The following is a 13,563-nucleotide window of genomic DNA, read 5'->3' on the forward strand; positions in this document are numbered from 1 at the left end:
TGCTGTTTGCAGTTAACTTTTGAAAAGGTGCATCCTTTCTGAACCCTGTTTGCATTCACGTTTACAGCATTAGAGCTACTGCGTTATCACCGTAAAGATTCCTCTGCTTGGTTTCTTACCAAAAGTAACTTTTCTTTCCATGAAACTTGAGCATTCAGCTGTTGTCTGAGTTGTATAAATCCATTCCTTCAGGAGGGGAAAAAAAAATTGCTAAGAAGAAATCACCAGTGGACAAAGTAACAAATGATCTGTATTCTAAGTCATGGCTGAAGGATATAATTAAAATACATTGACATTTAGATACTATGGTGCTAAATATAATAAAAGTATTTTAAACGTATATGTAGGAAACTCAAATTTTCATGTTCTTTAAATTCAAATCTAATTTCTTTAAAAACAGACTGAGACTATTTTCATGCATTCCTTCTGCTAGCTTACCTCGGATAATTTTAGTGCTTAAGATAAATCCCAGTGTATACCTGTCAGCCCATTTCTATAGAAAAATCCACACGGGGGTAAAAAGGAGACACTCGCTATAAAGGGTAACTGAAACCATGTACAAAATGCCCAAAGTAGAAAACAGGAAATAGGTTCATAATCTCTTTACTCTGTGCTTACCAGGAAAGTCTAATAAACTCATAATGTCAATGTCTGTTTAGCTGATAGAAGATTTGTTGCTGAACTAAGAGGAGGATGGAAGAAGGGACAGGCTCCAGAGCCAACTCTGAGGCTGGCTCGGGTCAGAAAAACCCTCCCGTCTCCTCCGAACAGGTTTGTGCCTGGTGAGCTGGCAGCATCCTGCTGTCCACCGTAAAGCCCACCTGCGTCAAGCCCTGCACGGAAGGGATTTCCTCTTTTGAGAATGTCCTGCTTAATTGATGGCAGCTCAGGAAAGCTAATTGGAAATGTCCATCTAAGATATTTAAAGTCGCTTTTGTTGTTTTATTCTGCTTTTTAAAGAAATGATTGATTCAAGCAGTCAGCTCAATCAAATCACCATGCCTTTCTTCACAAAAGCAAGCACCATCTTTTACCATTAACAATTACACAGATATTAAAAGACTGCAGTAAGTTGCTCTGTTGGCGACAGATTATCTTGATACCGGCGTAAGCACCTACATTGTTCATGGTGCCGAGTAATTTGACTCAGACAGCCATTGGGTGCCATAACTGCTTAAGCCTCTTTTTTTGGTTTTTTCTTTTTTTTTTCCTTTTTCAGGCTATGATACACTTAAGTTGTTGATCAAAATACTGATTAGCACAGCTTCAAGGTGTTATTGGAGTAATTTCAAAAAAGGTATAGCAGAATGAGGAAGAAGCATAAAGGCAGGCAGCTAGTTTGGTCAGAGGTTTGGAGTGGTTCCCGTGATGGGAGGTTATTAAATAGTCTTCAGCTTTGGAAAGAGGTACTAAGCATGAGTGGAGGATGGAGAATAATATAAAGGTATGTAAAATCATGACTGTCGTGAGAACAATTATTTGTTATTTCTTTTGTAACTCAAAGAATGGTAGGCATGCAACGAAGCGATCGGGAAGCTGATCTAAAATAAATAAAAGCACTTTGTAGTTCTCCAGCCAACGCCTAATTTTATTGTGAAATTTGTTGCCACAGGATGTTTTGGATACTGAAAGCATGAATGGGTTCAAAAAACATTAGACAGCTTTACAGAAGGCAGACCATTCAGAGCTATTGAAGGCCTAGATCTGTGTGCAATCTCTCGTTTAGGAAGGCCCAAAGGCACCGGTGCTGAAAGCTAGAAGGGTATATTGGGACAGGATTTCTCAATGTCTGTTGTTCTGCTCTTTTTTTCTTTCCTTCTTCCTTGGGATCCGTTGCTGGGTACTTTCAGATACAAGGCTAGATTAACCTTTCTTATGTTACGTTGCATGGGGGACTGTTTTTCAAGGTGTTTGACTTTTGAATAGTTTCCTTTTAAGAATGAGTTTGAAAAGAAACTGTTTATGGAAAATCCTTGCCAGAAATTCTGAAGTTCATGTGATGTCAGTAAAGCTTTCCCAGTGTGGACAGTGGTTAACTCATATTTTCATCTCTTCCAGTTTGACGAGGTTGTGGCTGCATCCAAAGCCTAAAAGTTTTCTTTTTTCATTAGAAGGGAAAAAACAATGTTTAACTCTGCCACGCGATCCTTTAATAACTTCTATAAACCCTCACTCTCTAAGGAAACTGCTTGGTCCTGTTACAGTTGAATGTAGACGTTTTTGTCTTAATGTTTGAAAAGAAGCGAGAGTGAGGGTTTTTTTTTTTTCTCCAGGTGTTACAAGCATAGAAAAAAATGCACAAAAAGTTAAATGGAGGAGTTACTCTGTTCTGCAATGCTTAAGCGTATGTTGCCACCTCGTGGGAATCCTCACATGGATAATGTCACTTTACCCTGACATCAGTAAAATTATATGCGTGTAAAAATGTTTTTAGGGTTCATCCCTTGATTTCATTGAATTATTGTTCATTAGAAAGGTATTAACTTCCAATCTTTTTCTCTTGTAATTTTTCCCTTCCCTCTGCCTCTTAAAAAACAGCAAACATCTCTGATTTTACTGAGTAAATGATCTCTTAAAGTGTGTTTAAAATGTGATCATTTTACTTTTATGTATTCCTTTTCTCTTTTCAGGACAGCCCAGAAACTTGCAAGATCTATGCCGAATTAAAATCCGTCAGTGTATAGGCCTTCAAAACCTAAAACTACTTGATGAACTACCCATTGCCAAGGTCATGAAAGACTACTTAAAACACAAATTTGATGATATCTGATATCCATGAAGAGAAGAACTCTGAGCAAGATTAGTTATATTCCAGATACTGAAGAGGCTTGTTGCCTTGCACAAAGTATATCCTATGCAAATTCTGATTTTTCTGTGAAGTCAGAAGGCAGGTATACACTTCCTTGGGTTTTTTATACCACACGCTAGAAGGTCTTAATTTTTGGTTTCTTGGTCCAAGTTTACAAGGTCCAAGCTTTCTATACAATAGTACATTTTAAAAAATGCTGTTGGTTTTTTGTTTGTTTTCACATTTAAGTGTGCAGACTTGCAGTGGAGATGGAAGGTAGCCTCTCAAGGGAAGTAGCTGTTTTGAATTGGCATGCTGAGCAGTTATTCAAGAAGATAAAGTTTGGAAATTAAGGTGCCAGTCCTGCAGAAGGATACCGATAGAAAGACCTTCGGAGCCCTGTTGTCTGTTGGGACTCTTGTCTCTGCCAGGGCGTATGTTTTTGCAGGATCGAGGGAAGAGTTGATAATCAACATGTCCTAGGGTACTGTATGAGTATAATTTGGAAATTAAAGGAAAAAAAGCAGTTACCCTATTCAATTTGAGGGTTTATACATTGGCTTTTCTTATATTATTCTTTTCTTAATTACTGTAGTTGGGATGCCCATAAAATTCAGGCCATCTTCTTTCCTGACATTCCCTGTTAAATGGGCGGCTGTTTGTAAGTCTATTTTTAACAGTGACAGTACACTACAAAGAGGCATAGCCTCTGTATTTTTTACATTAACTTAAGAGTAAAGAAATCTAGATTTTTTGAAGCCAATGTATTCTGTTTCTCATACAGTGCCTCCTGTGCAATAATCTTTCTGACGTATTTTCCCTTTATGTGTGATTCCCCCCCCACTATTCCTCATTTAGTCTCAGTGCATTATTTGTGAGAATGGGAACTGCTGCATCACTGTAGTGTTGACGTGACATTACTAAAGTGATGTGGCAGTTGCTGTTCGTTATTACTCCCTGAATTTCATGAATGTATAACCTGCTTTATTTCACTTTGAACTGAAATTTTATCTACGGGTTCTCAGTCAAATTGTGTCCACTTTAAAAAAAAAAAAAAAAAAAAAAAAAAAGAAATTGGCCAAACCCTTTTCTTTTAAAGGCAGAGATGGATAATTTTTTTTTTGGTTTGCTCTGAAATTCTGTTTGTTTCAGGTTAGAGAGTGGGAAGTGCACATAAGTTATTAAGATGCATTTTATATGTGCACTGACAAGAAAAGCTCCATTCATATTGAAAGTTTAGATTTTGCAAACATTAAGTGGTTTCCAATTAATCTGAAAGTAGCAAAGGAAAGGAGTACTGAAGTTCGGCTACTGAATGTGTTTTTCATACTAGGTATTAAAAAAGATCTGTTAAAGAATTTTGTTTCTGATCATAAAAAAAAATAAGTTCTTGCTATCAAAAAAAGATTGGGCCAAAATGTGCAGTTGTTTCACTCTCTTTATTTTCAAGGGATTACTGAGGCATCATAAGGTTCTTGCCAATGTCCTCTACTTTTGTTTTGCCATCCTACTGGCTCCGAAAGAGCCTCTCTAATATCAGGGGTGCTTTTGTACCAGTTATACCAGTTGAAGCGGGAAGATGAAAGGAACGGTGGTGGCTTTTAAGTTTAACACTGTCACTTTCAAAATATTTAATATTAAAAATATGAAAAGCAAGGTGAAGCAGGTATACTCATATTATTTAACTCCGCTAGTTCCTTTTAGTGTCTTGTAACCCTGGACTGCAGTTCCTTGAGCACGAACCTTATCGCTGATAATGGATGCACTGGAACTATGGCAAGCAAGGAGGATTATCTCTCCCTGTTGTGCCTGGCATTGCATCAGGTATCCAAACAATAAGTGATTTTGGAGATTCATGACTCAGAGGCTTGGTAATGGGATGTTGAACCTTTTTATCTCCAACTTGTACCGGTTCAAGTCCAGCCTGCTTGAGCAGAGACGAAAAGCTCACATCTCGGCAGCGTGAGCAAGCAAGTATGTCCAACCTTAACCCCAGCAGTCGGTGCGGTGGTCACCTCTAGGCAGTAGAGCTTGATAGTGCCTCCTCCAGGTTGTATGTAAGGGTGGTGGCATTGTAGCAGGGACAACCTGAGAGCGTGGGTGGGGTGTGCGTGTGAGCTTGTGTGCATGATGGTGTCTGTCGGCTCCCATCGAAGCGAGAAGGATCAGCCGTTATGATCTTTAAGCTCTGCAGTACTGAGACAGGACAGACATTAAGAATTGACTGGCAGGCATGAATCTTCAGTTTTCTGACAGGAGATCAGAACCTCAAACTCGTTTCCTTTTTTTTTTTGAAAAAAAATGCTTAGTATTGTTCACTACATTTGTAAGTTGATCTAAACCAATGTCCTTCCCCACTGAATTTTTACAGTAATATTTTCTAAGGTAATCTAGAGTATATTTTAGTTGCAATCTATATTATGGCAAATTATTTGTTCTGTCTGTTGCTGTGACTGAAGAAAATTATGGAAGACTTTGTTGGTAACAAGAATGCTATTTAATGAAGAAATGTGTAATTCCATTATTTATTGTTTGAGGTTTGTTTTTTGGTTATTTCTTCTAAGTAACTGACATCTAAAGGGAACACAGATACATTTCAGGCCAGTAAAAAGGCTTTCTTTTAAATGAATTTTCACCCTATCCTCTCTTCCCTCCCCAAGGTGGAGGGAAGCCCTCGCCCTTTCTTACAATGCTAAGCCATCTCTTGTAGCTGTTTTTTTTGACCTTGATTCAGCAAAGCACCGCAGCACATGTGTGTCTCCAAACCTACTGGTAGTTCCATTCTCTATCTTAAGTTATACATGTGCTTGAGTGCAAGTGAAGTATTATTGTTCATTGTTAATCCTACCCAAATTTCAATAATGGGGAATCTGGTCTTTTTTTTTTTTTTTTTTTTTAAATTATTTTAAATATTGTGCACAAATACTTTGAAGAACAGACTGAACTTTGTTTTTTATTCGGACTAGAATGTGGAAAGAGAAGTGCATAATACAGACATGTTATGTAGCCTAGTTCCATTACCTTAAAATTCACAGTTGAACACTTTTAATAAACCTTAAAAAATTGGCAAATACACCAAAGAATCAATATGAGTAAAAGACTCTGATCATTAACAAACTGCAAACCTCATCCTTTAAAACAAAGCAGAAAGTTTTTGTAAATATTTATGTTTATAAATGTACAGCAGAGTAAGAGTGTTTTTTAGATTATTTAATTACCATATTTCTAAACTATTTACATTATAGACAATACTTGTTAGTTTGAAAAGCTCTTGAGTGGTTTTCTGTTTTGTTTTGGGTTTGTTTTTTTTTTTTAAAAAAAATTGTTATCACTCGTGCTTGGAATAACTCTGGCTTCCTCGGGATAGCGTGGAAAATTCAGTTTTCTGGCTCTAGTTGGCAATCGTAGGAGAACACATCTGGACAAACTCATCAAATAAATACCCAGAGGCAAAAGAGAATATGTATTTACCGGGGTGAACTTGGGCTAGGTGGAAAAAAATTTGGTTCCTAACTTTCTCAGTTAAATCTGTCAAGAGCCCCCGATGACATTGTGACGAGCAACTTGCAGCCTGCCCGCAGGTCTAGCTTCCATGCGACACTGTGTTACCAATATCATAATGTATTTTGTTCTTCCTTTGCAATGTAAGTTTTTGCTTTGGGTCAATTCAAATTTGAAAAAAAAAGAAAAAAGTTAAACCTGGTTAAAACCTTCTTTTTGGTTTATGTTCTGTTTATTTCTAATGTAATGTTTTAATAACATAATACCACTTTACACATTTTCTCTCCATGTTTGTCTCTTCTACTCCTTTTCCCTTCTCTGGTGCACATGACTGGGAATGCATTTGGTACTCAAATATGCTCCTGCAAATAGTTCAGGTGTCTCATGAATTGTGTTGTGATTTTTACCAGTAAATAAGAGCATAAAACTCGCTCTAGAGCTGGACTTCAGAAGGAGGAACAAACTGGTCTTTAGCTATGAGTAGTTGGGTTTTCCCTGCTCAGATTCCAGTGCAGCCACTTCAGGGTTTTCGGAAAGGTTCACTTTTCCTCTTCAAGTTCATGTACTGACTAAGGTCATATTTTGTAGTTGAATCTGTTTGGTGTCCATTTACTACTAATAAAAGTTGAATAAGGGGGAGGTGTATGAATATTCCTGGCACACAGGTGGGAACTGGAAGCATTTGGTTTCAGTCATGAGTAGTGTACAACCAAAAGTTGCAGTAAGGTTTTGGACCCTAAAAATTGTAGAGGAAGGAGACTAGATTTAAAGACATTGCTGCTAAAGGGTAGTAGAGGAAACAAAAAAAAAGTTGATGATGTTTTCCATTGCTCAGTAGCAAGCTATACAAACCTCACTGGGAGTACGTACACTGTACAACCAACAGTTGTGTTTAGATGGTGGTTACTAACAGACTGGCCAGACTTTGACTGGTGTATTTACTGAATGCTGTGTTAAAGACTTTGTTCCTGTTTATGTATCATATTTCCTGTTGGAGTGTTCACTTGTTGAGTTTAAAACAGTTAATGACTAATGTTACTACTTAAAAATAACCTGATTTACAAGCTGTTGACAAATGATGTGTCTAGAATATACAGTCTTTCCTTATATTGGTATAAGGGTGCGATAAGGAAGAGTACTTACTTTTTATGGCAAAACACTTTTTTTTTTACCATAGTTTATAACAAAACTTTTGTACCTTTGAAAGCAGAAGGAATGGAGCTGGTGAAAACAAGCAAAGAACAGGCTCTGCCATGTCTTTCCCCAAACAGCCTGGACGGAAGCATTTAAATTCTCTTTACTTTCTCCCCTCTGCTTTGGTTGGGGCTGCCACCACCTCAAAGGTATTATACTGTTCTTTGAAACTGGAATAGTATTGAAAGGCTAAAGTTTGTTCTTTTCCTGTATCACTGGCATACTGAATCTCTTCTGTATGATTCTACTTCTTGACTTAGGGTATTAGCCAAAGCAAAGCTCAACATGTGATTTAATCCCATGACAATAAGAAACAAACCAGATACATACATTGCTTTATGAAACCATGCTACCAGGAATTCCTCAGCCAGTGCGTTCCCCAGGGATCCACAATGTGCAGCTGGAACTGCAAAAAGCTGGGATCGAAAGCTGCATTGACTTTTATTGGGAAATCTCCAGCTGTCTAGTGAAGAAATTGGAACTCCAGCTGTTTCCTCCACATCTGGGATCTCTAGTGCTGCTGACTGCTGTTTGTGAGGTCCCAGGTAAGTTTTGAATGCTGTTAAGGCTTGTCTTCATGTTTGCAAGAAGGAGGTTTGACCCATCTACAGAGCGTGCTTGTAAATGGTCTGAAAGCAGTTCTATGCCTTCTCCAAACTTGCCAGGTTTTTCTGTATAATGGAGTTTGTGTAGTCTTACAGCAAGTGTGTTTGAGAGCAATGGATGCTAGAGAGAGTCAGTATTTCCCAGACTTGGACTTGAGCTGTTGCAGTGTTTTGCAGATCCCTCAGCATCCATGAAATATTCCTAACAGGTCTGGGAAAGGTGAATGAAAAGCAAGTTTATAGGCAGTAGGTTATACAAGGGGAAATGCTTTTAAGAGAAAATTTAAGTCTGTAAACAACTGCTGTACAGCAAAGAGCATTTATTTTTTGTTAAAGACCACAAAATTGGCCATAACTCTTCTGTTCTGACTTGCAAAAATAGAGTTTATTTGCAGTCTTAGTACTCTCCAAATATCTCAGAAGATCATCTGCTCCTGTTCTGTCACAAGTAACTAAGAGTTAATGGAAGTGTTATACTAAATTCTGTCCTCATTTCTGACTTACACCATTGTAACTCCACTGAAGGTGGTAGTTACTCAACATTTAATCTAGTGTAAAGAAGAAAATAATTGATTTGGATGGCCAGCTTGCAGTCCTGCTCCTTGCTTTATGGCCTAATGAGGAGAGTATTTTTAGAAAGTATTTGCAAAACGCTTTGTGAAGGAGCGCTAAGAGAGATTCTGTAGTTGGGGCCAAATTTTTAAGTAACCAGTAGACAATATTTTCCTCCCCCCCTAAAAACATGGCCTGTTTTGATAGAATTGCTGAAATGCTTTAGTATCTAATCCTGTGTTGGTGAGAGACATTTCAGATTGATTGTCTGTTTTGTATCTTGAGAAACTTAACGTATATGCTTATTCTTTAATACCGCAGATTAGTTAAAGTAGATCTGCAATGGAATGTAAACTCATTTTATTTTAAAGCCATTACAGATTAAATTTTATATACGTCAGTGTAACAGCAGGTTCTTCTTTGCTGAATGCATGCTTGCTTGCAGCCAGCAGTCTGCGTTCACAATGTGTTTAAAATACTCGGTTGCGAATCTAGTGCTTGATTTTTGAAGCTCAGAGAGTGCCCAGCTGCAGGAGGTGGGTTATTGAAATGTCACTTTCAAGCTGTGACTGTCTCAAGCAGCTCAACTTGAGATCATCCCCTAGTTGTCTGGATATTGCTCATCTCATAACAGGTTTTAATATAGCTGTTAGGAAGCAAAAACAAATCATTTTTAGAGAGCAGTCAGTCTGAAAATAAAGTGACCGGGATGTTTGGTAGGAGGATGAAGTTGAGATGTGGGATTGCAGAAATGTTTGGTATGTGGGTTGTTGGGCTCAGAAGTTTGAATGTCCTTAATATAAAATAATCTGAATGAGTATTTGAGTCTGTTCCTTTGTGTGAGCTATTTAATGGTTAGTGGGCCAGAAAAAATCACTGTTTTCTGGTGGTTCAGGCACCCTCCTGATGAGTGGAAGACTTGAATTCAAGTTCCCACTCTGAACCAGGCAAAGCAATTAAGGATGGGGATTTGCACTTGTGTTCCTGCCTTTTGGTGCTGTGATTACAGGTTTGTGACATTTTGCCACAGAGAGAGAGCATAACAAAACTGTTATACAATCTCCAAGCTTGACCCTGAAAAGTCATTCAAAGCAGGTACCCAGCTGGATGGAGCTCACCCTTATGTCTCTTGCATGTGTGAACAAAGGACTGATGCTCTTGGGGTTTTTTTGTCCCTACTTATCTGTAATCTACTTGGAAAAAATAATTCAGACCTGGTTCCCTGAGCACCTTACCTTGAGCTTGGGTGGTGGTTGTAGTTATGGGCACCCACCTGCTTTCAGCTCGAGTCTTTGATATCAGTGGTGACCTTCTCTTCCTCTTCACAACCTGTCCTCCACACCAGGTCACTGAGGAGGGCAGGGAATGAGACTTTCTCCCAAAGGAGACCGCCCTAGCATGTTGTCCTGATTTTGCGGGGATAATATTTATAGAATCACTTTTCTGTTACATGTTGTTTCAGTCAGTGGCCAGCTGTGGGATGGTGATCAAGGCCATTAGCAGTGAAAGCCAGGGCAGCTGCCCCAGGCTGGCCCACAGGTGTAGTCTATACCATTAATGTCAGGTTCACTATAAATGGGAAGGCTTGGTGGGGAGGGGTGGGCTTTTTGCTCTGTTTTCCTCTTACCAGTTGCTATCCCTGGAGGGACTTGCCACCACTCCACGAGCTAAGTATAATTTTGTGTCTTTTGTATTAGTACTGATATTGGTTTTCTTATTTTATTAAATCTGTTTAAATTTCAACCAATGAGTCTCCCTCCTTTTCCCAGTTAACTTTCTTGGTTGGGAAGGGACATTGGGTGAAAGAACAACTGGTTATTGTTCAGCCCTGGGTGTGGGCTAAATGGAGACACAGGTAGATTGAATGGTGGGATTTCAGGTGTCATGTAGTGGTGATATTTGCCACTCCTAAGTCTGGTGCTTGGCAGTGCTCAGAACCACTGAGGAATGAATGGAGTCATCTCTGCAGGCATCTGAAAGAGGGAAGGAGTCTAGGTGAAGTGTATGGAAGGATGTTTAGGCTGAGTCCGAAAAGAAGGAATACCTATTTATTTGTACAAGTTGAGTGTGTAAGTAGGGTGGGCAGCTGAGCTGGCATCCAGGAGCATGGACCTAAGATTGTGTGGTTAGAAAAATGGGAGGCTGTGAAAGCAGATACAAAGCAAATGTTAATTGAGATGTATAGAGCAGGACTGAGAAGGGGAGAGAGGATATTGTCTGAAATTTATTTACTGTTGTAATTTCTGAATGTGTGGCAGCTTACACCTCCTGCTCTTCCATCAGAGGCACGTGCTGTCACCACAACTTTGGGACATTGTGGATGTAGTGTGTCCGTCTTAATGCCTTTACCTGTCCTTTATCTGTCTCAGAGGCATTAGGTTCCTACCGTGTTAGCCTCTTCTGCACCATTTCCTCACTGTACAAAGGCAGAGTAGCTTGAAAAAGAAAGGTGGTGAGGAAGAGGAGACTGGGGATGGTAATTAATGTGGCAGTGATAATGTAATTTATGTCTCGAGCAGTGGTTGGGGGAAAGATCACACCTTTGTTGCAGTGTAGGTGAGTTTGCTATTGATGCTAATCTAAGCGAAAAATCTAAAGTGGTGCTAGTTTTTATGGTACTGTTCAGGACTCCTAAATGCTTTGTTTTTACTTCATTTTAATCTGTTTGCTTGGCTAAAGAATCAATACTTTTTTATAAAACCAAAATATCTTACCCTGCATTTTCAGTTACTTCAGTTCCAGTGTTTCATCCCAGATCACTGATTTATCTTGTGTTGTTTTAAGACTCAAAAATGCTTAGCAAACTTATTTCTCATCACAACCAGTTACTATTTTAATGGATCAAACTGAGGGCACAACAAAATCTTATAGTGACATATCTGCATTATTAGTACTGTATCCTGTAACTTTACTTTTAATTTCTTCATGTCCAAGTAAATTAAATTAAGTGGCTTTCTTTAAGAGTCTCATCAGTTGTTACCAACCAATATTAGAAAACACTTTAAACAATTCCAAATAAGACTGCTTTGAAAGATGATCCAGATATGGGCAATTTCAATCTTATCTGGTAAATAGTTTCAGATAACCTCTGCTGTTAATTGAGTCTTGTGTTTTCTTCTTTGCAAGCTTGGGTACAACACTGAATATTTTTCCCCTCAAGACATTTTGCCAAAATTTTTGAAATCTACCATTTTGAGCAAAGAAAAACTTTGCTGAACTTGAATTGCTTTTGCAATTCATTGGCCTTCCCTCTGTCTTGGTAAGAGAACCGCTTTTAATGAGAGCAGACCCCTTGTTTGAAAGGGCATTTTTAATGACCCCTACATTTTGCCCAGATGTTCAATGTTTTATCTAGTACTTTGTTAATTTGTAGTTATCTTGTCAATAAAGTGTTTTTTTTTTATCAGATACATGTAGTATAACAGTTATTAGTTATAGTCATCTATACAGCTGAAGTTGCTGGCTTTGAGTATTTCCTGTCCTTCATACTTATATAATCTGTTGTGCAGGCTCAGCTGTTCTTAATTCTAATGTGATTCATGTTGTACTTAGAAATCTGACATTCTTGGCTTGTCAGAAATATTAATGTATGTTAGTGCCATATCTGTTGAAAATTGACATGTTTTTTGCAGTGCCTTAATTTTCACTTCTTTATATTACAGCATTCCATATTGAGCAACACGGCTTTGTTTGCTTTTAAATTTCCCTCTCTCCCTCAGTCCTGAGAAACCAGAAATAATTAGATTCTATCTTCCTCTTGGCTTGCATAGTTTTCATTTGTAGTGAATTATGCCATGCAAAACTGTATCCCTCCAGTGAGAATTTGGTTGTTGTTGTTATGAGCTACATCTGGACTGTGTAATACTTTGTACTTTGCACTACAAAGACTCTCTGCCTGTGGCTCCGAGTCAGAAACCATACCTTGCTAGCAAGTGGGAATAGCTCTTTCCTCTAGCAAAAGTGCCATGCTTAACCTCCCCAGGCCTTTCTGCTGTGGACAGAGCTGTTGGGCAGACAAGACTGCTGCTCTAGAGCTCCAAAGGTGGTATGACCTTGCCTCTTGATAGACAGCCAAAAGTAGTATGGGAATGTTGAGCTCCATGTGGACGGGGTCCCACATGGACCCCTTTCATCAATGGGTTGTGAGAGACCAGAAGGGAAATTCAGACTTCCATCTACTTGAGCCAAATAATCTATCCTGATAACTGGATGAAAGTTTATCTTTGGGAAGAAGTTTGAATGCACCTTAAAGGTCCATATGATGGCAAATCAAAAGCCTTTACTGTTCAGCCACTGCTGTGTTTAATTACCCTACTGCAGAGGAGCTGGAGCTTTTGTTTCCACATTGAGTCTTTCTGATTTCAGCTGGGAAGTAATGAATGTTGCTGTGACTCCGTAAAGTCTTCCATCTTGCTGATGATATAATTTTCTTGTACAATCATGGGGGTAGTAAATGATCACTATTCAGACTTCCTCTTTAAAATCAGACTTAAAGAGTTTGTGTCTCTCAGTCCCCACATTGTTTTTGTTGCTGTCATCTTTTATGCCACGCTCTTTATCGAACATTTCCATGGTATAGACCCACCAGTTCTTTACTGAGGTTGTTTGATTCTGACAAGGCATTATAAAACCAAACCTTCTTTGTAGGAGTCTCTTGTGAAGTAATGAAGAAGCAATGCCACTCGGTTGCCCAGAGAAGAACATTAAAAATACATGGACTTTGGTTTTGGGTGTTCGGGGGTTTATTTTTCCCCCCTCCAGCATATCTGCTAGGTCAAGAGAACATCAAGTGCTCCAAGCAAAAGTGCCCCTGTAGGCAGAAACCTTGGAGGTTGCTTTTAATTGCTCACCCCTAAAAATTTTTCCTTGCATAAGAACCATACTCAGAGCTGGTGCTGGAAGAAACACTCTCATTAAAGCATA

The 13,563-nt window shown here is 38.7% G+C and overlaps 1 protein-coding gene across 2 annotated transcripts in view; it reads left to right on the forward strand.

The window, feature by feature from the left end:
• ASB7 (ankyrin repeat and SOCS box containing 7) overlaps nucleotides 1–6,030 on the forward strand; it is a 30,241-nt gene extending 24,211 nt beyond the window's left edge. For both annotated transcript variants that reach the window (XM_068410340.1, XM_068410341.1), the window contains exon 5: nucleotides 2,631–6,030. In XM_068410340.1, coding sequence (XP_068266441.1) covers nucleotides 2,631–2,770 — 140 coding nt within the window. In that variant the 3' untranslated portion in view covers nucleotides 2,771–6,030. The remainder of the gene's footprint in view (nucleotides 1–2,630) is intronic.
• The last annotated feature ends 7,533 nt before the right edge of the window (nucleotides 6,031–13,563 follow it).

The sequence above is a fragment of the Nyctibius grandis genome, chromosome 11 (genome assembly GCF_013368605.1).
Source record: "Nyctibius grandis isolate bNycGra1 chromosome 11, bNycGra1.pri, whole genome shotgun sequence".
NCBI classification, from domain to species: domain Eukaryota; kingdom Metazoa; phylum Chordata; class Aves; order Nyctibiiformes; family Nyctibiidae; genus Nyctibius; species Nyctibius grandis.